General features: G+C 36.5%; 1 protein-coding gene and 1 pseudogene across 1 annotated transcript; both read left to right on the top strand.

Moving 5' to 3' along the window:
* The first annotated feature begins 10,464 nt into the window (after nucleotides 1-10,464).
* Nucleotides 10,465-11,388, top strand: LOC126076264 (taste receptor type 2 member 20-like). The gene has a single exon (XM_049884837.1). The coding sequence runs from the start codon at nucleotides 10,465-10,467 to the stop codon at nucleotides 11,386-11,388; it is 924 nt and encodes a 307-aa protein (XP_049740794.1).
* A 5,397-nt stretch (nucleotides 11,389-16,785) lies between these two features.
* LOC126076263 (putative taste receptor type 2 member 33) lies at nucleotides 16,786-17,712 on the top strand (annotated as a pseudogene).
* The last annotated feature ends 9,416 nt before the right edge of the window (nucleotides 17,713-27,128 follow it).

The raw sequence follows: 27,128 nt of genomic DNA, 5'->3' as shown, positions 1-27,128 counted from the left end.
TTTTAGATTTTTTATTTAGGTCTTTGATCCATTTTGAGTTAGTTTTTGTGCATGGTGTGAGGTATGGGTCTTGCTTCATTTTTTTGCAGATGGATATCCAGTTATGCCAGCACTGTTTGTTAAAGAAACTGTCTTTTCCCCATTTAACTGACATTGAGTCTTTGTCAAATATCAACTGCTCATATGTGGATGGATTTATGTCTGGATTCTCGATTCTGTTTCATTTGTCTATGTATCTGTTGTTGTACCAGTACCAGGCTGTTTTGACTACTGTGGTGGTATAATAGGTTCTAAAATCAGAGAGTGTGAGGCCTCCCACTTTGTTCTTTTTCAGTAATGCTTTACTTATTTGGGGCCTCTTTCCCCTCCGTATGAAGTTGGTGATTTGTTTCTCCATCTCATTGAAAAATGTCATTGGTATTTGGATCAGGATCGCATTGTATCTATACACTGCTTTGTGTGTAGGATAGACATTTTTACAATGTTGAGTCTTTGTATCCATGAGCAAGGTATGTTTTTCCACTTCTGTGGGTGTCTTTTGGTTTCTCTCAGTAGTGTCTTGTAGTTTTCTTTGTATAGGTTTTTTTACGTCTGTGGTTAGATTTATTCCTAAGTCTTTTATCTTTTGGGGGCTATTGTAAATGGTATTGATTTGGTGATCTCCTCTTTGATGTTCTCTTTGTTGGTGTAGAGGAATCCAGCTGATTTATGTATGTTTATCTTGTATCCTGATACTCTGCTAAGCTATTAGTTTTGGTAGCTTTCTTGAGGACTTCTTGGGGTTTTCTGTGTATAAGATCATGTCATCTGCAAATAGAGATACTTTTACTTCTTCTTTGCCAATTTGGATGCACTTTATTTCTTTATCTAGCCTAATCGCTCTGGCTAGGACCTCTAGCACAATGATGAATAAGAGTGATGATAAAGGGCATCCTTTTTTTAAAGTTATTCTTGATGAAATACTAGGTGAAGATATTCTTCCAGGCTAAACCCTGATGCTCGGTATGATGTAAGAATCATAAGGTCATGTGGAAGAGTGGTGGTGTTATCCCACCACAGTGAACTTTGCCATTTAGAAAACTGTACTAAAGTCACATCTATCATCTATTTAGCAAATAAATTATCATATCATCATCATTATCAATACAATAAGTGTATCTCACTTAATGATTTATACATGAAATTTTTTTATATGCATGATTTGGACAATGTCTATGTAATTTTGTAAGGACTATCATTGTTTCAGAACAAAGTTCCATGTTAAGCTGAATACATCTAGATTTAGAAATTGAGTGTATTGGTTTAAAATGTACTACTTGAGCAAATAATTTATAGATTCACTTAAACTCATTAGAGGATGATAACTACAATAAAGATGTAGCTTTTAGTTTATATGAAATTTCTTCAATAGGAAAGACAAAGTAAACTATTTTATGAGCAAGATCTTATATATAAAAGAGGCATTAGGAATCAGTGGGCCAAATAGGAGCAAGCTCTTAAATCTTCTGTAACATACCTGGGAGATGATGGGATTCTGAGGAACAGCACCCCATTCCTAACAATAGAACCAGAGAAAAAGGGCTACTTAAAAATTAAGCCATGCCACAGGATGGTGTTGCTGTGATTGATGTATTATATTTTGCTATACAAATGATACTTTGAGATCAAGTTCTACTCTTTTATTTTCCCCATAATGAGAGCTTATGGTGATGACCCAGCAGCAGACAAGCTGCCAACAAGGAAAAGCCATTCGCATAACATCCATTGCCTGTCCTTTCCAACTTGGTTGAGAATGACTAGACCATGATTTTGTTCTATTCTGTGACCAAAGTATTGGGAAAAGAAGGACATTGTAATCATTTTCTTGTCAATATACTAAAAATAAAAACACTTTTGTTTAAGGACTTAGTGTTATGAGTATTTTATTCACTTTTCCCATAGAAGATGACTTATAGAACGAGAGCAAAAGTTTGTTTCTAACACTAAAACAATAAGACTGAAATAATAATCAACATTAATAATGCAATAGGCTAATTTAACAGCCAATTAAACATAGTTGAAGAGATAATTTGTGAACTGGAAGACAAGTACCCAGAATGAAACATAAAGGGACAAAGAGATGGAAAATACAGGCTAGAGGGTAAGGGACATAGAGGCAACCTTCAGAACATCTAACAAACTTCTGGAGTTCCAGAAGAATCTTATGTTGTTCTTGTTAGTTGCCATTGCATCAGTTCTGACTCATGGCAACCACATGTGTTAGCAGGTAGAAGTGTTCCATAGGATTTTCTTGGCTGTAAATTTGTTTTTTTTAATCTTATTGGAAGCCAATTTCGAGGCCTTTCCTTCCACAGTACTACTTGGTGATTTTAAACGAACAACCTTTAGATTAGGAGTCAAATACAAACTGTTTGTTCCACCTTAGAGACCTTTCCAGAAGGATAAAAGAGAAAATGGAGCAGAAGAAATATTGTTGAGAATTTTTTTTAATACATCCACTTTATCACTGTATCTATCCACACCTATTACACATTTGATATATATGCACTATATATATTTGATATATTTTAGACCCAATTCCAAAAAAATTATCATAATAAAACAATTACAGATATGCTCAGTTAGCCATGTAGATGCAGGTAAGTTATTAACATTAACGTAAAACTCTAAAATTTTTGTTTGTTTGTTTTTTGCTTAAGAACACTATAGTGCATCAATATAATCGAATGCCACACAGTCATTAAAAGAGATATAGACACCAAAGAAGACATTCAGGTGGCCAATAAATATATGAAGAGATGGTTGAAATCATTAACAATTAAACAAACAAAAAAACCAAACCTGTTGCCGTTGAGCCAATTCTGACTCATAACAACACTACAGTAGAGTAGAACTGCCCCACTGAGTTTCCGAGGAGTGCCTGGTGGATTCAAACTGCCGACTTCTTGGTTAGCAGTGGTAGCTCTTAATCACTATGCCACGAGGGTTTCCATTAGGTATTAGAGTGTTACAAATCAAAACTACGATGAGATGCCACCTCGCACCAGCAATAATGGCACTAAAAAAAAAAAAAAAAACGATAAATGGTGGCGAGGTTGTAGGGAGATTGGAATTCTCAGACACTACTGGTGGGAATGTAAAACGGTACAACCACTATGGGAAACAGTATGGCGGTTCCTCAAAAACCTAGAAATAGAAATACAGATGATCCAGGAATACCACTCCTAGGTAAATAGCCTAGAGAAATAAGAGCTATGACATGAATAGACATATACACACTCATGTTCATTGCAACATTATTCACAACAGCAAAAATATGGAAACAACCATCAACAGATGAATGTATAAACATATTATGGTACATACATACAATGGAATACTATGTAACAATAAAGAATAATAAAGAATCCATGAAACATCTCACAACATGGATGAATCTGGAGGGCATTATGCTAAGTGAAATAAGTCAATCACAAAAGGAGAAATATTGTATGATACCACTATTATAAATAGTCAAGAAAAGGTTTACACAAGGAAATAAACATTCTTTGATGATTACCAGAGACAAGAGGGGTTGAGAGAGAAAATCACTAGTAGACATGTGATAACTTTGGTAAAGGGAAAGGCAATATACAATATGGGGGAAGTCAGCATAACATAACCAAGGCAAAGGGAGACACTGAATGGAACACAAGAGTAAAAGGCAACAACAGTAAATACTAATATGTATATAATTCTGCAACAACAGTAATAACACACAATAATATGCAAGTGGATACATAGGTAGTTGTGCAATCTGAACGGGGTGGAAGGTGTATGGGAGTACACTCACATGCATATATAGGGTTGGCAGTGGATATATATTTGTATATGCTGCAAATATACCCATGTATATAATAGGGTACACAGGAAGCACAGTCATGAAAATCTCTTAGCTGTAACCAAACACCTCCCAGAAATGAGATACTGGCTTGAGGGCTAGGGATCTTAGTCTAGGGGGACATCTAGGTCAAATGGCATAATATAGTCCATAAAGACAATGTTCTACATCCTACTTTGGTGAGTAATGGCTACAGTCCTAAAAGCTTGTGGATCACCATCTAAGTTACAACTATTGGTCTCTTTCAGTCTGGAGCAAAGAAGAGTGGAGAAAACCAAAGACTTAAGGAAACAATTAGTTTAAATGACTAATAGTTCACATGACCCACAGCCTCCACTAACCTGTGACCAGAAGAATCAGATGGTGCCTGGCTACCACTACCATCCACTGGTCTAACCAGGATCACGATAGAAGGCACTAGATAGAGTGGGAGAAAAAGGTAGAAAAAAATTTGAATTCATGAAAAAGACCAGACTTACTGGTCTGATAGATTGGTGGAACCCCTGAGACTATGGCTCTTAGACACCTTCCTGACTCAGAACTGAAGCCACTCCTGGAGATCACCTTTCAGCCGCATAAAAGACAGGCCTAAAAAGTGAACAATAATACCATGGGGGACATACTCCTCAGAGCAATCAACTATATGAGACCCAAAGGGCAGCATTTGCTCAAAAGCAAAGTTAAGAAGGCAGAGAGGGGCAGGAAAACTGGGCTAATGGAAATGGGGAACCCAAGGTGGATATGGGGAGAGTGCCGACATTGGCTGCAATCCCTGCAACCTGTCAGCACTCTCTCTCTTTCCCTTCACACTCCGTGTTCCTTGTGTCCATTCATTCAGTTTTTCTGTCCCTGCCTTCTTGTCTTTGCTTTTGGGCAGGCGTTGCCCATGCAATTGAACTAAGAAGCACTTTCCTCACATGTGTTACTTTTTGTTTTATAGGCCTGTTTAATCTTTGGCTGAAAGGTGGACTCTGGGAGTGGCTTCTGTTCTGAGTTCAGAGGTCATAGTTGTGAGGATTTTTCCAGTCTCTGTCAGACCAGTAAGTCTGATCTTTTTTTTTTTTAATTTGAATTTTGTTTTACATTTTTCTCCCACTGTGTCAGGACTGTCTATTTTGATCTCTGTCAGAGCCATTGGTAGTAGGAGCTGGGTGCCATCTAGTTCTTCTGGGCTCAGGATGGTAGAGGCTCTGGTTCATGTCGTCCATTAGAGGCTCTGGTTCATGTGGTCTATTAGTCCTCTGGACTGGTATTTTTCTTGTGTCTTTCTTTTCTTGCTTCTCCTTGCTCTGAACAGGATGGGATCAATAGATGGATCTTTTAAGGGCCCAGACGGTACTCACCAAAGTAGGATGCAGAACATTTTCTTTAAGAACTATGTTATGCTAGTTGACCTAGATGTTCCCCAAGATCATGGTCTCCAGCCCTAAGCCACAGTACCTCAGTCCCTCAAGGCATTTGGATGTGTCTAGGAAGTTTCTATGACTTTGTCTTGGTTAAGTTGTACTGACTTCCCCTATATTGTATATTGTGTCTCCCATCACCAAAGTTAACACTTGTCTACTATCTAATGATTTCCCCTCCCCATTCCTCTCCTCCCTCCTAACTATCAAAGATTAGTTTTTTCAGTGTCTAAATGTTTTCTTAGGTTTTTATAATAGTGGTCTTAGATAATGTTTGTCCTTTTATGATTGACTTATTTCACTCAGCATAACGCCCTCCAGATTCATCCATGTTGTGAGATGTTTCATGGATTCATTATTGTTCTTCATTGTTGCATAGTATTCCACTGTGTGTATGTACCATAATATGTTTACCCACTCATCTGTTGATGGGTGCTTAGGTTGTTTCCATCTTTTTGCTATTGTGAGTAAAGCTGCAGTGAACACGAGTGTGCATATGTCTATTCTTGTAGCAGCTTTTTTTATGTGGGATGTATTCCTAGAAGTGGGATTGCCGAATCACATAGTATTTCTATTTCTAGCTTTTTAAGGAGGCACCATATTGTTTTCCATAGTGGTTGTACAATTTTACATTATTACTGTTTGCTTGATATATTTTTTTTCCAACCTTTGATTTTTAATGCATTTATGTCTTTGTGTCTAAGGTGTGTCTCTTGACACATATTGATAGGTTGTGTTTTTTTTTTTTTTTTTAATCCATTCTGCCACTCTCTTATCTCTTTACAGGTACATTTAAGCCATTTACATTCATTTTGATTATCAATAGGTATGAGTTTATTGCTGTCTTATCAGTATTTTTTTTTTTGGTGCTGACATTTTCTTTGTTCCTCTTACTATCCTGTGCTGAGTTCCTTTTGTTTGTGGATTTTCTTTTCTTTCATTATTATAGATTTTGTGCATACTAAGTCTTTATGTTTTTCTTCTTTTATTTTGATGATTAGGTTTGTTAACTTCCATTATGGTTACCTTAAAATCTACCCTTATCTTCCTAAGTTTGAACTAGCCTTTTATTACATGATATCACCTTGACTTTCTCACCATTTGAAAGTTCTATACCTACTCTGTTTATTTCCCCCTCTTATTGTTTTGACATTGTCGTCATTTACAGATTGATGTCTCTGTCTCTGTTTGACATCTTTTAGCTTTGTTTTATTTTGACAGCTCTTTACCTAGGTGGCATAGTGGCTAAGAGCTACAGCTGCTAACCAAAAGATCGGCAGTTTGAATCCACCAGAAGGTCCTTGGAAACCCCATGCGGCAGTTCTATTCTGTCATATACCATCGCTATGAGTCAGAATGGGCTTGATGGCAACGTGTTTTTTTTTTTTTTTTTTACCTTTGTTGGTATCTGGCTGGTGCTCTCCTGTGTCCTAGACTCTGGTTGTTGTTTGGTATAGTTGGTTCTCTAACTGAAGGACTTCTTTTAATATTTCTTGTAAGTTTTGTTTGATTTTTACAAGTTTTCTTAATTTCTGTTCATCTGGAAATGTTAATGCTGTGTTGTATTAGTTGGCAGGGAACCTCCACTCTGTATCTCTCCTCTCCACCAGAGCTTCATAAATATATATATATAGAGAGAGATTTATATCAAGGAAATGGCTCATGAGGTTGTAGATGCTGGAACGTCCAAAGTACATGGTTCAGGATAGAGGCTTCTCCTGATTCACGTATCTTCAGGGACTGGTGAACCCAAGATTGGCAAGTCAGAGAGCAGGGCTCTTGCTCATAGGCTGCAAAGATCGATGAATCCTAAGATCAGCAGGCAAGACCACAGGTAAGCTGCTAGCTAAGGTCTCAAGAATTGGAGGTCAGACACTCCAGAGTGAGCAAAAGCCCACTAGCCTTGCCAGAATGACCACTTATGTTCAATACAGGCCATACCCCCAAGGAAACTCCCTTTCAGTTGATTGGCTACTCACAGCAGATCACATCATGGAAGTGATCATATTATATCAGATCTTATCATGGAAGTGATCACAACATCATACAACTGCCAAGCCACTGAGAATCATGGCCAAACTAGTTGACACACAACCTTAACCATAACAGCAATGATCCTGAAGAAGTCACAGGAGCTGGCAATGTTTTGTTACACATAAGGTTGCCATGAATCGGAGCCAACTCAATGGACAACAATAACACACTTAATGTCTAGATCATTCTCCTCATTTAGAAAGTCTCTTCCGTTTCAGGATTTTAGTTCAGCAGATCCTCCTTGTTTCCAGAGCTTAGCTCTCTGATGAATTTAAAACCTAATTTTTGCAACTTTTTCTTTTTTCTTTCTAGTTGTTGCAGCAGGAAATCTGGTCTTTATCAACCTATTACATTATAACCATAAGGGAAAATACATGTTAGCTCTTTTTTTTATTGTGGTAAGATATGTATAACAAAATATTAGGTGTTTCGACAGTTTTTACGTTTATATGTTAACTTTAAATGTCAAATAACACAGGATCAAAAGGAATAACTAACAATCCTCAGTGCCTGCCATTTGTCAGACATGTAAAATTGAAAGCACTATATACAAATTAATATATTAATTCCTCATAAAGGTCACCTGAAGAGGATATTATTATCATCTGCATTTTACTGGTGATCATACTGAGACCAAGAGCGGTTTTAAAATAGAGCCCAAGATAAAAGAGATATAAAGCAGAGAATATGGGTTTTCCATCCTGATTGTCTGGCTCCAGACCCTCTGCTAAAAACAATCCTACTATAAAAAACTGTAATTGAACAAAAGCCAAGAGTAGAGGCTGATTATAACACTTATTAGTATTAGAAGTTAAGTAGTCATAATGAAGTAAGTAAAAACAAGGAAGACTGAATATTCATATATAGAGAAGTCTGAATGGAATGCCAAATACCTGTTCTTTTCAAGTGCACAAACAATATTTACAGAATTGCTGAATATTTTATTTCAATAATTTATATTTAAATATGAAATCATGTGTTTTTCACAGAGTGAAACTTAATTTTGATGTAGTTCAATTTATCAGTTTTATGTACCATGCTTTTGGTGTTATATCAGAAAAACTCTACCCACAAGTTTACAAAAATTTTTCCTAAAGATTTTATAGTTTTAGCTCTTTCACTTAGGTTTATGATCCATTTTGAGTTAATTTTTGTGTTTGGCATGAAATTAGAGTCTAAAGTAATCTCTATGCATGTGGATATCCAATTGTCTCAGTATCATTTAAAAAAAAAAAAATCTAGCATTTCCCCATTGAAGTTTCTCAGTACCTTTGTTGAAACTCATTAATAGTGAATACAAGTGTTAAATTTCTGGAACTCTCAATTCTGTTTCATTGATCAGCGTGTCTGTCTTCATGCCAATACTACACCATCTTCATTAATTTGGCTTCTTAGGAACTATACTCCTCCAATTTGGTTCTTTTTTAAACAATTATTTTGATGATACTGGGCACTTTTCATTTCCATATAAATTTTAGGAACAGTTTTTCAATTTCTGCAAAAAAATCTTGCTGAGATTTGAAAGTTAGTACATTGTATAGATCATCTTCTCACCTCCTAAGGCTCTCCTCTTTCAGGTTTTTAGTTCAACTGGTCCACCTTGTTTCTAAAGCTGTCTGAGGAATAGAAAATATAATTTTTGCAATTTATTCTTTTTCCCCCTTCTTGTTGGAGTAGGAAATCTGGTCTACTTCAACTTGCTACATTAGACCCATAAGGGAAAGTTCTTAGGTGTTTGCTTTTTTTTTTTTATTTATTGTGGTAAAAGTACATTAGCCATTTCAACATTTTTTACACTCACATGCTAACTTTTAAGTGTCAAATAACACAGGATCAAAATGAATAACTAACAATCTACTGTGCCTGACATTTGCCAGACATGTAAAGTTGAAATAATTTTATGCAAATAATATATTAACTCCCCACAAAGATCCCCTGAAGAGGATATTTATTATTATCTGCATTTTACTGGTGATCATACTGAGGCCAAGAGCAGTTTTAAAATAAAGCCCAAGACCAGAGATACACGAAGCAGTATCTGGATTTTCCATCCTGTCAGTGTGGCTCCAGACTGACCCCTGCTAAAAACAATCTTATTGTAAAAACTGGAACTGAATGAAATCCAAAAATAGAGATGATTTTAACATCCAGTAATCTTAAAAACGAAGTAGTTAAAATGAATTATATAGAGGTAACTGAAACTGAATATTCATGTATAGAGAAGCCTAGACTGCAATGGCAAACACATGTTCTTCTCAAGTGCCCAAGAAATATTTACAATATTGCTGAATATTTTCTTTAAATAATTAATATTTAATTATTAGACTCAAGAGAGAAAGTTTATCAAGACCTAAGCAGGTGAGATATGTTTGAAAAATATTAATAGTGGGCTGAAAAGCCTGAGTGAGAAAAGAAGAGATATTAAATCCAGATGACCTCCCTTAGACTCATTTTCCATTTTGGAAATTATAGGGCAATAATCCTTCCATCCATGTAATATGCATGTGTGTGCTTATGACCTTGTAAACAATGAAGCTGTATGTAAGTATTCGTTTAGGCACTCAGCTTGTAGAGAGTATTGACCTTCCTAGGGTTCCCAATAAAAACTTGGATAGGAACAGCTTGGCTAACCTATAGATCTGCCCCATTAAGTCTTCCTACACAAATGTGACACTTAAAAAAATAAATCCTTAGTGATCATGATCCTCATTGTGACCCAGCTTCATCTGCTAATTTAGACATTTGCTACACGTACTTATATATTGGGTTTTTAAATTTTACTAACAAACTAAATTTGATCAAGGGTAAACAAGGAAAAATTGCAAAACAATGAAGGAGAATATGTCTTTATTTTCATGCAAGCAAATGAGAATTCAGCTTTCACTTTGACATCAGTATGTAATATTTCAGCCTCTGGCTAAAATTTGATCTGCTTTGGGATATTAGTGTTTTTCATGAGACAGCATTGAATCCATCCATTAGCATACTTTGGTGCTTTCTTGCTTGACACTGGCCACAGAATTTAAAAGACGGCAAGAACTCAACTGCACCTTCAGAAATCAGTGCATACAGAACTTTTAGGTCAGGATATTAAGCATCACGAGAGTGATACTAGGCTTGGTTTTTGTTTTTTTTTTTTCCCCAGACATGCTAAGTTTAGTACAAGGCATTTTTTCCACCATAGTATTGGTAGAATTTATTCTTGGACAGTTTGCTAATAGTTTCATAGCACTAGTGAACTTCATTGGCTGGGTCAAGAGACACAAGATCTCCTTGGTTGACGGAATTCTCACTGCTTTGGCAGTCTCCAGAATTGGTTTGCTCTGTGTAATATTAATACATTTGTGGTTATTGGTGTGTAATCCAGTGTTACATAAGTTAGATTTGAGAGCTATTTTAATTGCCTGGATGGTAACCAACCATTTTAGCATGTGTCTTGCTACTTGCCTCAGCATGTTTTATTTGCTCAAAATAGCCAGCTTCTCTAGCCTTATTTTTCTTCATCTCAAATGGAGAGTTGAAAGAGCAGTTCTGATGATACTGTTTGGGAGTTTAGTCTTTTTGGGTTCTGAACTTGCAATGGTAAATACAAATGACAGAATATGGATGAGTATATATGAAAGAAACAAGACACTGAAAGCTGAATTGAGTGGCAGTATAAGCCTCCCACACCTGATTGCATTCACTCTTGCAAACTTCATACCCTTTACTACATCCCTCACCTCTCTTCTGCTGTTAATCTTCTCCATGTGGAAACATCTCAAGAAGATGCAGCTCAATGGCAAAGGATCCCAAGATCCCAGCACAAAGGCCCACATAAAAGCCATGCAAACTGTGATCTCCTTCCTCTTGCTATTTGCCATTTACTTCCTGTGTCTAATCATATCTGTTTGGAGTTCTAATGAGCAGAAGACCGTTGTGCTTTGCCAGACTATTGGAATGGTTTATCCTTCAAGCCACTCATTTGTCCTGATTTTTGTAAACCAGAAGCTAAAAGAGGTCTTTCTGTCAGTTCTGCGGCAACTGAGGGAAAGGTTCTGGCTAAAAGGAAGGAAACTCTCAACTTCATAGTTCAGTAAGTGTGGCGTTGGGTGTCTCACAAGCAGAAAACAAACTGTTTGAGTCTTTGAATGATATTATACACTTTCTGCTGGCTTTTTCATAGTGTATATAATTCAATAATTTTAAAAAGTATACCTAGAAAAGTCTTTTAACTGAGTTTGCAATAAAAACATACATATGCTTTTTTTCACGACTAAACAACAGAAAGCATTATAGAAATAATTTTAAGAAATTCCTCAGAATCATGAAACCACCTGCATTTCCCACATGTATTCCATGTTATCATCCTCCAGTTGAAAAGTTTGTGGTCTGTATTTATGCACGTCAGGAATTGACAACCTATTCCAGGAAACCATTGCTATTTTCCATTGTGGCTTGTAGCACACATATGCACCATAGTGTATTCAGATTTCATTGCATGAATTTTCAATCTTTTTGATTGTAAGAATGTTTAATTCTAAATCAGACATTGAAGATTATGTTTTGGGAGTATATTTTTTTCCTTCATGTATTTTTATTTCATGGTTTAAAGAAAGCACCTCAATTCACCTAAGCACAGACACCACTCTTGCCAGTGGAGGCTTGTGTGTTGTTATGATGCTGAACAGGTTTCAGTGGAGCCTCAGATGAAAAAAGACTGGGAAACAAGGCCTTGCGACCTGCTTAAGAAAATCAGCCAATGAAAAGCCTATGGAGCACAATGGTCTGATTCCATTCTGCTTGGGATCGCCATGAGTTGGGTGCCAACTTGACGGCAGCTAACAACAATATTTTACTATTTACTATTAAGCAACTTGACACATCCTGCTTACATGGTCCAATTAACAGAGTATCATTAATATACTGAATTAGCATCATATTTTGTAAAATGTCAAGAAAATGGAGAGCAGGATAAGTGACACAGCCCTGACATAAAACAATGAAGGTGTGTTATTGTTCTTACTACATAAAGGTCAATTATTTTGATATTTTCTCATAATGGGTATAGGTTAAAAAGCACTCACCGAATCAATAGCAGCAAAGTACCAGAGGTTGTGTTGTTCTGCTCAGAGAACTCCTAGAGAGAGAGCTCCTGGACAGCATCTGCAAATGTGATTACAGTTTATGGTAATCTACATTTGTCCTAAAATTCACCTGGTTTGGTCAGAGGCTGTAGAAAGAAAGGAAGGAAGGAAGGAAGGAAGGAGGGAGGGAGGGAGGGAGGGAGGGAGGGAGGGAGGGAGGGAGGGAGGGAGGGAGGGAGGGAGGGAGGGAGGGAAGGAAGGAAGGAAGGAAGGAAGGAAGGAAGGAAGGAAGGAAGGAAGGAAGGAAGGAAGGAAGGAAGGAAGGAAGGAAGGAAGGAAGGAAGGAAGAAAACCCCCTACTGACGATGACCCTTACTCATGGATATGGGCGTCAGAGCAGAACTGTTGCCACAGAGTTTTCAGTGGCTGATGTTTTTCAAGGGGATCATCAGGCCTTTCTTCCCAGGCACTTCTGGGTTGGTTCAAACCTCCAACCTTTCAGTTAGCAGTGAGGGGAGAAACTGCACCTAAATTAAGGCTTTCCACTCAGAGATTACTTAACTTTACTGGATCTAGTTTAACTCTGCTTTTGCTTTTCTTTAAATTTTTTTTTTCAGTTTATTTTATATCCTTACATCAGGACTGTTAGCCAGAATCAAGCTTGTGTTCTATCACCAAAAGCAGAAATTATAATTGCTTTTCTGTTGATTCTCCCATTTTTTCCATACTACAAAACTGTCATGTAATATTGCTTTACGTTTTGTGTATTTATGCCTTAATGTGTCAGCTTATTTACTGCAGCATATAGAACATTCATATTCTTGGTCAGTAAACATTCTTGGTTTGTTCTTATTTTCATAGAGAATTTCTGGAATTTGATTTATAGGCATAATGATTTAAATTGTTTGAAGATAACTATATTTTCTAAATATGCAGAAAGAATCATTTTATCTTACCTTACCAAAAAGTTTTCAATCACCTATATGCATGCGAAAGCTGGACAATGAATAAATAAGACTGAAGAAGAATTGATGCCTTTGAATTATGGTATTGATGGAGAATATTGAATATACCATGGGCTGTCAGAAGGGCAAACAAATCTGTCTTGGAAGTAATACAGCCAGAATATTTCTTGGAAGCAAGGATGGCAAGACTTTGCCTCACATACTTTGGGCAGGTTATCAGGAGGGCCCTGTCCCTGGAGAAGGACATCATGCTTGGTAAAGGAGAGGGTCAGAGAAAAAGAGAAAGACCCTTAATGGAATGGATTTACACAGTGGCTGCAACAATGGGCTTATGCATGACAACAATTGTGAGGATGGCCCAGGACCTGGCAGTTGTTTTTTTCTGTTGTACATAGGGCTGCCATTTGTCGGAACCCACTGGATAGCACCTATCAACAACTAAAAAGAGTTTTTAAATAAATGTGTGTTTATTTTTGTGAGATACATTTTGTATCCATAAAGATCATATAGTTTTCTTCCCTTTGATAATAAATCATGATACATAGCAATACATTTTCTAATAATGGAAAATCCTTGTATTGGTCATCGTGTAAAAACCAAAGCCAAACCTGTTGCCATAGAGTCGATTCTGACTGATAGTGACCCTATAAGGCAGAGCAGAACTGTCCCATAGAGTTTCCAGGGAGCACTGGGTGGATTCAAACTGCTGATTTTTTGGTTAGCAGCCTTAGCACTTAACACCTACGCTACCAGGGTTTCCAGTCATTGTATAGCATGGGTTAATGTTAACCAGTTTGGACTGACCTTATGCTTATCCCCAGAGCTTCCTGGAGAAGAGTTGTGACCCTTAGTCAAAACTATGCACTCTATTAGGCAAAGATCTGTGATGCTGTAAAACTGTGAGTTTTTTTCAGCAGTGGAATACCTGAAGTAATACAGTTATAATACTGAAATCTTCTAACATATCTGGAATTCTGTTTGTTAATGTTTCATAGAATATTGTTAATCTTTTTTCTTTTTATTTTGCAAGTGATATTGGGCAGTCATTATTTTGTTTATTTGGAGGTGTTTAGGGCTTTCTACTTTTGAATCAACTCAACCAGTTGGGTACCAGTTGTCCAGGAAGTGGGAATAACCTTACGTGAGATAGTTTTTTCCAGCTAAGGGCATTTGCTAACACCTGGGAGAATAAATCCTTCAGTTCTGAAGGGACACCTGAAGGGTAGAACACAGTATCCGTAATAGATAGTATTTTTGATAAATTTATAATTTTTATGTGGCTATTAGACACCTAATAAGTGCTAGATTTTCTACCTCTTCATTAAGCATTTTTGTAACAAAATTTCCTAGAATTGGTGATTACATCAGTTTCTGATATATGTGCAGTTTACAATTTATATAAAAGATTTTCTCCTTTTTTGAAAACCGAAAGCAAAACAAACAAAAAAAAAACACACCCCTTTTTTATGGTGATGTCTGTCTTCTAATACCGTACATTCTTTTTTTTTCCTCCAAAATCTTCACAGAACTTTGCCATTTGTATTGCCTTTTCAATACTTTATTAATTTTACCTTGCACTAATATAATTTTCACTGCTTGTTAATTTTAGAAATAATGCTTTTATATTTAACCAACACTTTCTACTTTCTCAGGTACAGTTTGCTTTTTTTCCCTAGTTCCTTGAGTGCTCAAATTAATTTATTTTCATTCCCTATTGCTGTTGAAAAAAATTATTTAAATCTATAAATGGCCCTTTATGAACTTTTGCATTTGGTACAGTCAGTATATAAAACTTTTAAACAAAATAAAAGGCATGAATGAAAAAGTTAACATGAAATACATCAACCTCTTCTATACACACATAAACATACAACTCTGACACCGAAATAGGAAAAGAGGCTGTTTCTCCATCAGGAACTGATGCTTATTCTGTTTCCTCGGAGAGAATGCGTGGAATTTCCTTATTGCCATTCCCATCTTATCTGAAAAAGATCGTCTTTCCCTAAGAGCTGCTGTTCAAATGAAAACCTGAAGTGTCTATCAACCTGGAGTGAAAAGTTGGAGCCTCAGGTAGAGCTTCTCCTGGGAACCTGAGTCCTCCTTCCTTTTCTAAAACCCAGGAAGTTTCAGTACCAGGACCCACTTCATCTACCCAGGGCTGTTTCCACTTCTCTACCATTTGTCTTATTTCCCAACCTCATCTAAGTTACCCAGAATCAGCCGAGCCACAGTGGGAAATTCCTACCTCTGCATTGAAGGTATGATGATCAGATTGAGACAGAGAGATGTTCAAAAACAGAGGCTCAAGATGAGAAATATATAAGGTCAAGATCTGGGTTTTCCATTCTGACAGTTTGGCTCCAGATCCTCTGCTGAAACAGTCCTATTGTAAAAACTGTAACTGAAAAAAATGAAAGGAGAGAGGCTGATTTTAGCACCTATTAAAATTAAAAAAGGAAAGAGTCAAAAATGAGTTAAATAGATAAAAATAAAATGAACACTCATACGTAGAAAAGCCTAGACTGCAATGGAAGACACATATTCTTTTCAAGTGTACAAGAAATATTGACAAAATTCCTAAATATTTTATTTAGCAATTGATATTTAAATAATAGACTCAAGAGAGAAGGTTTATGAAAGATGTAAGCATGAGCGATATGTTTGATAAAAAGCCTGAGTGGGAAAACAGGAAGCCTTAAACTCAGATGACCTCCCTAAAATTTATTTTCCAGTTTGGAAATTACAGTACAATACTTCCTTCCAACCCTGGTGTGTGTGTGTGTGTGTGTTTATGAGCTTGTAAACAATAAAATTCTACATAAGTATTAGTTTTCAGTACCCAGCTTTTAGAGAGTTTTGGCCTACCTGGGGTTCCCAAGTAAAACTTGGTTTATTTTACAGGAAATGCTTGGATAACCAATAGATCTGCCCTCTTAAGTTTTTGTATGTAAATCTGACATTATATATAAAAATAATTAGTGATGATGACACTAGTTATGACCAAGCTTTACTTACTAATTTAGACATTTGCTACATGTTCTACATATTGTGTTTTTAAATTTTACTAACTAACAACTAAAGTTGATGAACACAAATTACAGAGAAGTTAAACAAGGAAAAATTGCAAAACAATGTAAGAGAATATGTCTTTATTTGCATGCTAGCAAATGGAAAGTAAGCTTTCACTTCAACATCAGGAGGAACTATTTCAGCCTATGGCAAGGAGACACAGTATATGAACAGGAGCTAATGTGATCCGCTTTGGGAATAACAATGTTTTTCACGATGACAGCATTGAGTCCATCCATTAGCATACTTTGGTGCTTTCCTGCTTGACATTGGTCACAGAATTTAAAGGACAGAAAGAACTTGAGTGCATATTCAGAAATCAGGTGCACATAAAACTGTTAGGTCAGGCTACTGAGGAATCATGAACCATGATATTAGGCTTGGATGTTTTATTTTCCCCAGACGTAAGTTTACTACAGAGCATCCTTGCAACCTTATTAATGTTAGAATGTTTTTGGAAATTTTGCTGATGGTTTCATAGCACTGAGCGAACTGCATTGACTGGGTCAAGAGACAAAAGATCTCCTCGGTTGATAGAAATCTCACTGCTCTGGCAGTCTCCAGAGTTGGTTTGCTCTGGGTAACGGTAACAAGTTGTATCCAATGGTGTTTAATTCATTTTTATATGGGTTAGACCAACCATTTTAGCATCTGGCTTGCTACTTGCTTCAGCATATTTCATTTGCTCAGGATAGCCCATTTCTCTAACCTTGTTTTTCTTCACCTAAAGTAGAGACTTGAAAGATCAGTTCTGGTGACGATGATGGGGACTTTGGTCATTTTGGGTTTTGAACTTGCAACGGCAAGCAGAGATGAAAATATTTGGAAGAATGAATATGAAGGAAACATGACTTTGAAGACCAAATCATGTGACATTGAGCAGTTTTTACACCTGGCTCTATTCTCTCTAGCAATCTTCCTACCCTTCACTACGTCCCTGACCTCTCTTCTGCTGTTAATCTTTTCACTGAGGAAATATCTCAAGAAGATGCAACTCAATAACAAAAGATACCAAGATCCCAGCATCAAGACCCATGAAAAAGCCATGCAAACTGTGATATCCTTCCTCTTGTTATTTGCCATTTATTTTCTGTCTCTAATCATAGCAGCTTGGAGTTCTAAAATGTTGCAGAAAAAAATGGATTCTCATTCTTTACCACTCTATCGGAATCATATATCCTTCAAGGCACTCATTTATACTGATTTTGGTAAACCCAAAGCTAAGAAAGGCCTTTCTGTCCATTCTGTGGCAGCTGAGGTGGTCTCTAAAAGAAAGGAAACCCTCAATTCCATAGTTTGATAAGAGGGTTGTCATGTTAGTATCTTCTTTAGACCAGAAAATTCAAGAGGGACAATCATATTTATAGTACATTTTATAGATTTGTGACAATAAACAGTACTGACAATTAGTTTTAGTATGAGTAGGTGAAAAGTTTAGAAAAAACCAATTTCTGCAAGGAATGAAGAAGAAAAACATGATCATGGCCTGTTTTTATGATGTTCTAAGTTTCCATACGCAGTTAAAAAAGTCATCTCTTCCAGTTTTTGAATGGAGAAAGGCTTTTTAAAATTTGAGATTTGGTGTCAAATAGTTTCCCCCTAAACCACCTCTGGGTCACTGAATTTCCAATCACTTCCTCCATTTTTCATCTGGAAAATTCTTTTTAAACTTCAGGTAGAAGACTCAAATCTTCTCTATCTTAATAAAATACTCAATATAAGAATAATAAAGAAACCGTGGTGCATAAATTCAAAGAACAATTCTGCAGACATTAAAATATCATCTATGAAGTCTATATATTATAGAGAATTTCGTAAAATCTGTTTTATTAATAATCTTTTGGAAGATGATGAAGTGAAAGTGTTTAAACATATTCACTGATAGTAAGTTCTCGTATAAGACAAAAATGTATAACCTTGTTCAACAACTGAATTCTACATGACTATATTAATTCTTGGAAACTCTGGTGGCATAGTGGTTAAGAGTTATGGCTGCTAACCAACAGGTTGGCAGTTCAAATCCACCAGGCACCCGCTGGAAACCATATGGGGCAGTTCTACTCTGTCCTGTAGGGTCGCTATGAGTTGGAATCGACTCGATGGCAATGGGGTTGGCTTTTTTTTTTTTTAATATTAATTCTTGGTGTTATGAAAATTTAACAAAAATATTTAAACCTTAAACCTATTCATTTTGTTGTTTGTCATCTGTCTACCTCAGTACAAGGTAATCTTAAAAATAAAGAGCATGTCTGACTTGTTTACTGCTAACTCCCCAGGACCTAAAAGAAATTTGGCTATAAATGGAATAGTTGGTCATAAACGATTTGTAATGAATAGATAGATGAATGAATGACTGAACTGTATCAGAGTTGGGAAGCCAATAAAGTGAAACCTATCACAAAAACTTCATCTTGCATGGATTTCCCTGTTCCGATATCACTTTGCGTTAACAGGCTTATTAAAAAAAAAAAAAAAAGTAGTAGCATTATCAGAGCAAATGTATGGCTATTGCATAATTCTAAAATATACACCTGACATTTTATATGTGTGTGCATGGAGACAAGGGGGAACATAAAAATTAGATGGCACTATCACAGTAGTTTTAAAAAAAGCATGTAACAGATTGTGGTATATTCATGTATTTTGTTTCTATTGTGAATGGTATCTTTTTATTATGACTCTTTTTTTTTTATTGTGCTTTAGGTGAAACTTTGCGGAGCAAATTAGTTTCTCATTCAACAGTTTATACACGAATTGTTTTTTGACATTGGTTGCAGTCCTTGCAATGTGTCAATACTCTCTCCTTCCACCCCCCAATTCCCTGTTTTCATCTGTCCATTTTCCTGTCCCTTCATGCCTTCTCATCATTGCTTTCGGGCAGGTGTTGCCCTTGTGTTTTCAAATACATGATTGAACTAAGAAACATGTTCCTCATATGTGTTGTGAGGACCTGTCTTATCTTTGCCTGAAGGATGAACTATGGGAGTGGCTTCAGTTTTGAGTTAAAAGGGTGTCTTGAGGCCACAGTCTCGGGGGCTCCTCTAGTCTCTGTCAGACCAGTAAGCCTGGTCTTTTTTTTTTTTTTTTTCGTCAATATGAATTTTGTTCTACATTTCTCTCCTGCTGTTTCCTGGACATTTGATTGTGATCCCTGTCAAAGCAGTTGGTGGTGGTAGCCAGGCACCATCTAGTTCTTCTGGGCTCAGACTGGCAGAGGCTGTGGTGCTTGTGGTCCATTGGTTCTTTGGACTAATATTTCCCTTGTGTCTTTGGTTTTCTTCATTCTTCTTTGCTCCAAATGGGATGAGATCAGTAGATGTATCTTAGATGGTCACTCAGAAGCTTTTAAGACTCCAGACACTACTCACCAAAGTTAGATGTAGAATACTTTCTTTATGAACTTTGTTATGCCAACTGCCCTAGATGACCCCATGACCATGGTTCCCAGCCATCAGCTCCAGTAACTCAGTCCCTTAGGGTGTTTGGAGGTATATATGAAGCTTCTGAGGAAATCCACATCAGGATTGGAGGAAGACTCATTAATGACCTGTGATATGCAGATGACACAATCTTGCTTGCTGAAGGTAAAGAGGACTTGAAGCACTTACCAATGAAGATCGAAGACCACAGCCTTCAGTGTATTTCACCTCAACTTAAAGAAAACTAAAATCCTCACAACTGGACCAATAAGCAACATCATGATAAACAGTAAAAATTGAAGTTGTAAAGGATTTCATTTTACTTGGATCCACAATCAATGTACATGGCAACAGCAGTCCAGAAATCAAAAGATGCATTCCACTGGGCAAATCTGCCACAAAATACCTCTTTAAAGTGTTAAAGAGCAAAGGTATCACATTAAAGATTAAGGTGAGCCTGACCTAAGCCATGGTGTTTTCAGTTGCCTCATATGCAAATGAAAGCTGGACAATGAATAGGGAAGACTGAAGAAGAACTGATGCCTTTGAATTATGGTATTGGCAAAGGATATTGAACATACTCTGGACTGCCAGAAGAATGAATAAATCTGTCTTGGAAGAAGTACGCTCATTAGAAGCAAGGATGGTGAGAGTTCGTCTCACATACTTTGGACATGTTATCAGGAGGGATTAGTCCCTGGAGAAGGACATGATGCTTGGTAAAATAGAGGGTCAGCAAAAAAGAAGAAGACACTCAACAAGATGGGCTCCAGCATGGCAATGATTGTGAGGATGGCATAGGACTGGGCAGTGTTTCATTCTGTTGTACACATGGTTGCAATAAGTTGGAACTGACTCAATAGCACCTAACAGCAACAACGACGTGAAGCTTCTATGACTTTACCTTGGTCAAGTTGTGCTGACTTCTATATTGTATATCGTCTTTCTCTTCACCAATTATCACTTATCTACTATCTGGTTAATGATTTCCCCTCTTCAATTCTCTCCTCCCTCATAATGATCAAAGATTGTTTCTTTCTGTGTGTAAACTTTTCTTGAGTTTTTATGATACTGACCTCATACAATATTTGTCCTTTTGTGATTGACTTATTTCATGTTGATTCATCTATGTTGTGAGCTGTTTTGTGGATTCATCATTGTTCTTTATCGTTGAGTAGTATTCCATTGTGTATATGTCCCATAATTTGTTTATACATTCATCTGTTGAACGGCACTTAGGTTGTTCCTTTTTGCTATTGTGAACAATGCTGAAATGAACTTGGGTATGCATATGTGTATTTGTGTGACGGCTTTTATTTCTCTACGATATACCCCTAGGAGTGGGGTTGCTGGATTGTATGGTATTTCTATTTCTAGCTTGTTAAGGAAGCACGATATTGTTTTCCATAGTGGTTGTACCATTTTACATTCCCACCAACAGTGCATAAGAGCTCCAATCTCCACGTAGCCTCCCCAACATTTTTATTATCTTTTTTTTTTAAATTATTAATTCCAGTAATGTTGGGTTGAGATGGTATCTCAATGTAGTTTTGATTGGCATTTCTCTAATGGCTAATTATCGCAAGCATTTCCTCAGGTGTCTGTTAGCCTCCTGGATGTCTCCTTTGGTGAAGTGTCTGTTCATATCATTTGCCCATTTTTTAATTTGGATTATTTGTCTTTTTATTGTTAAGGAGCTGCAATATCTTGTAGATTTTAGAGATTAGACCCTTAAAAAAATTATTTTTTTTTGATATATCAGAGCCAAATTTTCTTTCCATTGTGTAGGTTCTCTTTTTACTCTTTTGGCGAAGTCTTTTGATGAATGAGGTGTTTAATTTTTAGAAGCTCTCAGTTACGTAGTTTATCTTCTGGTGTTTGTGCATTGTTAGTTATGGTTTGTATCCTATTTATGCAGTATATTAGGCACCCTAGTGTTGTCTCTGCTTTTTATTCTATGATCTTTATAGTTTTAGGTTTTATATTTAGGTCTTTGATCGATTTTGAATTAGTTTTTTTGTATGGTGTGAGGTATGGGTCCTGTTTCCTTTTTTTTTTTTTTTTTTTTAACGGATGGACATCCAGTTTTCCCAGCACTATTTGTTAAAGAAACTGTCTTTTCCCCAGTTAATGGACTTTGGGACTCTGTCAAAGGTCAGCCGACTGTGGGTGGATAGATTTACGCCTGGGTTCTCAATTCTGTCCCATCTGTCTATGTGTCTGTCATTGTACCAGTACCAGGCTGTGGCTGTATAGCAGGTTCTGAAATCTGGTAATGTGAGGCCTTCTACTTTGTTCTTTTTTTTTCAATAATGCTTTGCTAATTTGGGGCCTCTTTCATTTCCATATAAAGTTATTCATTAGATTTTCCATCTCATTAAAGAATGCTCTTGGTATTTGAATCCATATTGCATTATATCTGTAGATTGCTTTGGGTAGAGTTCACATTTTCACTATGTTGAGTCTTCCTATTCATTAGCATGATATGTTTTTCCATTTCTGTAGATCTTTTTTGGTTTCTTGGAGTAGTGTTTTGTAGTTTTCTTTGTATAGGTTTTTTACATCCCTGGTTAGATTTATTCCTAAGTATTTTGTTTTTTTTAGGAGCGATTATAAATATTGTTTTCTTGATTTTCTTTTTGAAGTTCTCTTTGTTGGTGTATAGGAGTCCAATTGATTTTTGTATGTTAATCTTATATTCTGCAACTCTGCTGAATCTTTCTGTTACTTCCAGTAGTCTTGTGAAATCTTTGGGGTTCTCTATGTATAGGGTCATATCACCTGTGAACCGGGATAGTTTCACTTCTTCCTTTTCAATTTGGATATGCTTTATTTCTTTTTCTTGCCTTATTGCTCTAGTTAGGACTTCCAGCATAATGGTAAATAGGAGTGGTGATAAAGGCCATCCTTAACTTGTTCCATTTCTCACGGGGAATGCTTTCAGCCTCTTTCCATCAAGAATATTGTTAGCTATTTGTTTTGTATAGATGCCATTTATTATTTTGAGGAATTTCCCTTCTATTCCTATTTTGCTGAGAGTTTTTTTTTTTTTAATCAGGAATGGGTGTTGGACTTTATCAAATGCCTTTTATGCATTGATTGAGATGATCATATGTTTATTTTCTTCTGTTTTATTTATATGGTGATTACATTGATTTTTTTTAAGTTGAACCACTCTTGCATACCTGGTATGAATTCCACTTCGTTGTGGTGTATAATTTTTTTCATATGATGCTGAATTCTCTTGGCTAGAATTTTGTTGAGAATTTTTGGAACTGTATTCATGATAGATATTGGTCTGTAATTTCCTTTTTTTTTGTCATGTGTTTGTCTGACTTTGGTATCAGAGTTACGCTGGATTCATAGAATGAATTTGGGTGTGAATTCCTTCCTTTTCTACGATCTGAAGCAGTTTGGATAGTACTGCCGTGAGCTCTTCTCTGAATGTTTGGTAGAATTCTCTGGCGAGACAGTACCACATTTTTATGTTGGGAGGTTTTTTGTTTTTTTTTTCCAAACTATGTCTTCAATCTATTCTCTTGTTACTGGTCTGTTCAGATTTTCTATCTCAGTTTGTGTTAATATAGGTAGGTAATGTGTTTCTAGAAATTTGTCTATTTCCTCTAGGTTCTCAAATTTGTTGGAGTACAATTTTTCATAGTATTCTGTTACGATTTTTTTATTGCACCTGGGTCTGCTGTAATGTCCCTCCTCTCTTTTCTTATTTGGGTTATTTGCTTCCTCTCCTGTTTTTCTTTTGTCAATTTGGTTAATGGTTTCTCAATTTTGTTGTTCTTTTCAAAGAATCAACTTTTGGTCTTTTTAATTCTGTCTATTGTTTTTGAGTTCTCTATTTCTTCTCTAATATTTATTATTTCCTTTCTTCTGGTGGCTGTAGGCTTCTTCTGCTGTTCTTTCTGTTTGTTTGAGTTGTAGGGCTAAAGCTTTTATTTTGGCCCCTTCTTTTTCGATGTGTGTGTTTATTGCTATAAATTGCCTTTGCTGTGTTCCAAAGGTTTTGGTATGATGTGTTTTCATTCTCATTCGATTCTTTCAATTTTTTATCCCTGCTTTGATCTTTTCTATTACCTACGGGTTTTTCAGCAAGGTGTTAACAATTCAGTTTCCACGTATTTGATTTTTTATCCTTGCTCTTTCTGTTGTTGATTTCTCCTTTTATGTTGTTGTGATCAGAAAGAATGCTTTGTATTATTTCAATGGTTTGGATTTTATCAAGGGTTGCTTTGTGGCCTAAAATGTGGTCTATTTTGGAGAACATTCCATGTGCATTGGAAAAGAATGTATACTTTGCTATCTTTGAGTGGAGTGTTCTAAGTATGTCTATGAGGTCCAGTTGGTCAGTTTTGGTCCATAGATCTTCTGTATCTCTGCTGAGTTTCTTTCTAGATGTTCTGTCCTTTACTGAGAGTGGTGTGTTGAAGTTTCCTACTATTGTTGTGGAACTGTCAGTTTCCCTTTTCAGTGCTGTTAGAGTTTATTTTATTTCTTTTGGGGGCCTGTCACTGGGTGTGTGGATATTTATTAAGGTTATGTCTTCTTGGTGGATTGTCCCTTTAATCATTACATAATGTCCTCCTTGTTTTTTATAGTTGATTTTGCCTTAAAATCTATTTTATCTGAGATTAGTATTGTCATTCCTGCCCTTTTACAGTTACCGTTTGCTTGATACACTTTTTTTCTTTTTTTAAATTTTTAATAAATTTATGTCTTTGTGTCTAAGGTGTGTCCCTTGTGGACAACATATTGATGGGTGTATTTTTTTTTTTTTTTTGTCCATTTTGCCACTCTTTGTCTCTTTACAAGTGAATTTAAACCATTTACATTCAGTGTAACTATTGCTATGCATGAGTTTATGGTTGTGCTTCTTTTTGTGGTGCTGCCATTTTCTTTGTCCTTCTTACCCTCCTGTGCTGAGTTCTTTTTTTTTTTTTTTGGCTTTTCTTTTCTTTTGTTATTGTAGATTTTGTGTGTACTGAGACTTTAAGTTTTTTTTCTTTATTTTGATGAGTAGGTTTGTTGACTTTCTTTGTTGTTATCTTGAAATTTACCCCTATCTTCCTAAGTTTGAACCAGTCGATTATTACTTGATATCACCTTGAATTCCTGTCCATTTGAAAGTTCTATACCTACACCATTTATGCCCTTTCTGTTATTTTGCTATTGTCATTATTTACAGGTTGATGTCTATGTTTCACTGTTTTAAGTCTTTTAGTTTTATTATTGAGAGTTCTTTATCTAGCTTGGTATCTAACTGATGCTGTCATGTGTCTTAGACTCTGGTTGTTGTCTGATGTCATTGGTTCTCCAACTGAAGGACTCCTTTTAATACTTTTTGTAAGTTTGGTTTTTTTTCTGCAAGTTTCTTTAACTTCTGTTTGTTTGGAAATGTCCTAATTTTGCCATCATATTTGAGAAAGAGTATTGCAGGATATATTATTCTTGGTTGGCAGTTTTTTTTTTTTTCTTTCTTTCATGTTTTTTTTTTTTTATGTGTCCCACTGCCTTCTTGCTTGCACAGTTTCTGCTGAGTAATCAGAGCTTACTCTTATTGTTTCCCCTTTGTAGGTAACTTTCTGTTTTTCTCAATCTGCTCTCAAGATTCTTTCTTTGTTCTTGGTTTTGGCAAGTGTGATTATAATGTGTTGTTTACTTTCTTTTAGGATCTATCCTATATGGAGTTCCTTGAGCTTCTTGGATGGTCTGCTATTCGTCTTTCATGATATTTTAGAAGTTTTCTGCCAGCAAATCTTCAACACTCTTCTCTGTGTTTTCCATTTTTTTTTTTTTTTTGCTCGCGATTGTGTCCCACGTAATGCTTCGGTTTTCTTCATTCCTTTCTCTGATTTTTCTCAAATAATGTGGTGTCCATGGAGTTGGCTTTAATCTCACTGATTTTGTCTTCCATTGTTTCAAATTTGCTCCTAAAACTTTCTATTGAGTTGCCCATTTCTGAGATGTTGTTTATCTTTTGGATTTCTAGTTGCTGTTTTTGTCTGATTTCTAATTTTTTAATTTTATTTTGACTCTTTGTTCTTATTTTCCTGAATTCTTCTATTTCTTTGTTTGTGTTTTCATTGGTTTTGTCTGGTTTTTCATCATTTTGTCAATTTTTTACTTGTTTTTATCTGTGTTTTCCTTGATCTCTTGAAAAGCCTTAAATATTAGTCTTTTGAATTCCATATCATGTAGTTCCACTGCCTTTTCTTCTTCCAGAAGGTCACCTGATTCTTTATTTTGCTTATTTGCTGGGGTCATCTTGTTCTGCTTTTTTATATGTTTTGATATTGTCTGCTGTCTCCAAGACATTAAGTATTATTTTCTTTATTGATTGTGTGTTTGTTTGTTATGTCATTCTTTTTTATTTTGTTTTGACATATCAGGGTGGGTGGGCCAGGTGTGTTTTATTGCTTGCTCTGTCTGGGCTTGATAGTTCTCATCACCCCCAGGTGGACAGGATAGCATTAGGCAGTGCCAACCTGTTTTACTCTACAGTGGATTGGTGAGGTTGCTGAGGCCAAACTGGGTGAGTGCTGTCTCCTATTGTTGGTCCAGTGGTATGGGAGCTTTCTCAGCCCCTCGTCAGTGTGCAGGGGTGTCAGCTGGGAAGTGGTGTGGGCTCATTTCCCACCTTTCAGAAGCTGGATGTATTTTATCAGGCTAGGTTGAGGGAGATAGAAAAGAAAACAGAGAGAGAAAAAAAATTTAGCTGGTGGGTGGGGGCTGGGCAGACATGGGGGCTGATGGGAAAGGGGGAGTTTGCCTCTGAGGCTAGGTGGGATGTAGAAAGAAAAGAAAGAGAGTAAAAGAAAAAATCAGTGGCAGTGTGGTGGGGAAGGATAGACCCAGGGCAATGGTGGGCAAGGGCTCTTCAGCTATGGTGGTGTGGCAGGGTCCAACAGCTGCGGGGAGGAGGTGGTGTATGGGACTGGTTCCAAGGCAGAAGGAAAAGGAAGAGAGAGAAAAGGAAAATGTAATGATAATAAAGTAAATAAATAGCTGGCAGCATGGTGGAGTCCAGCAAGTGGGAGCAGGGCAGACTCAAGGGCTGGTTGGAAGGAAAGGGATGTGAGGGGCAGAGCTAGGTGAGAGGAAGAAAGAAAAGAAAAAAGAGAGAGAAGCAAACAAACAAACAAAAAAAAACAGCAGTGTGGCAGGAGTTGGTGAGTGGCGGTGGGGCAGGCCCGAGGTGGTCTTGGGCTGATAGCTCTCTAGCTGAGACAGTGGGGCATGGCCCGATAGGACAGGATAAAGGTGGTGTATGGGACTAGGTG

This window comes from Elephas maximus, chromosome 4, assembly GCF_024166365.1.
Source record: "Elephas maximus indicus isolate mEleMax1 chromosome 4, mEleMax1 primary haplotype, whole genome shotgun sequence".
Classification (NCBI taxonomy): domain Eukaryota; kingdom Metazoa; phylum Chordata; class Mammalia; order Proboscidea; family Elephantidae; genus Elephas; species Elephas maximus.
Note: the sequence above shows the minus strand (reverse complement) of the source record. Positions and strands in the feature narration are given on the sequence as shown.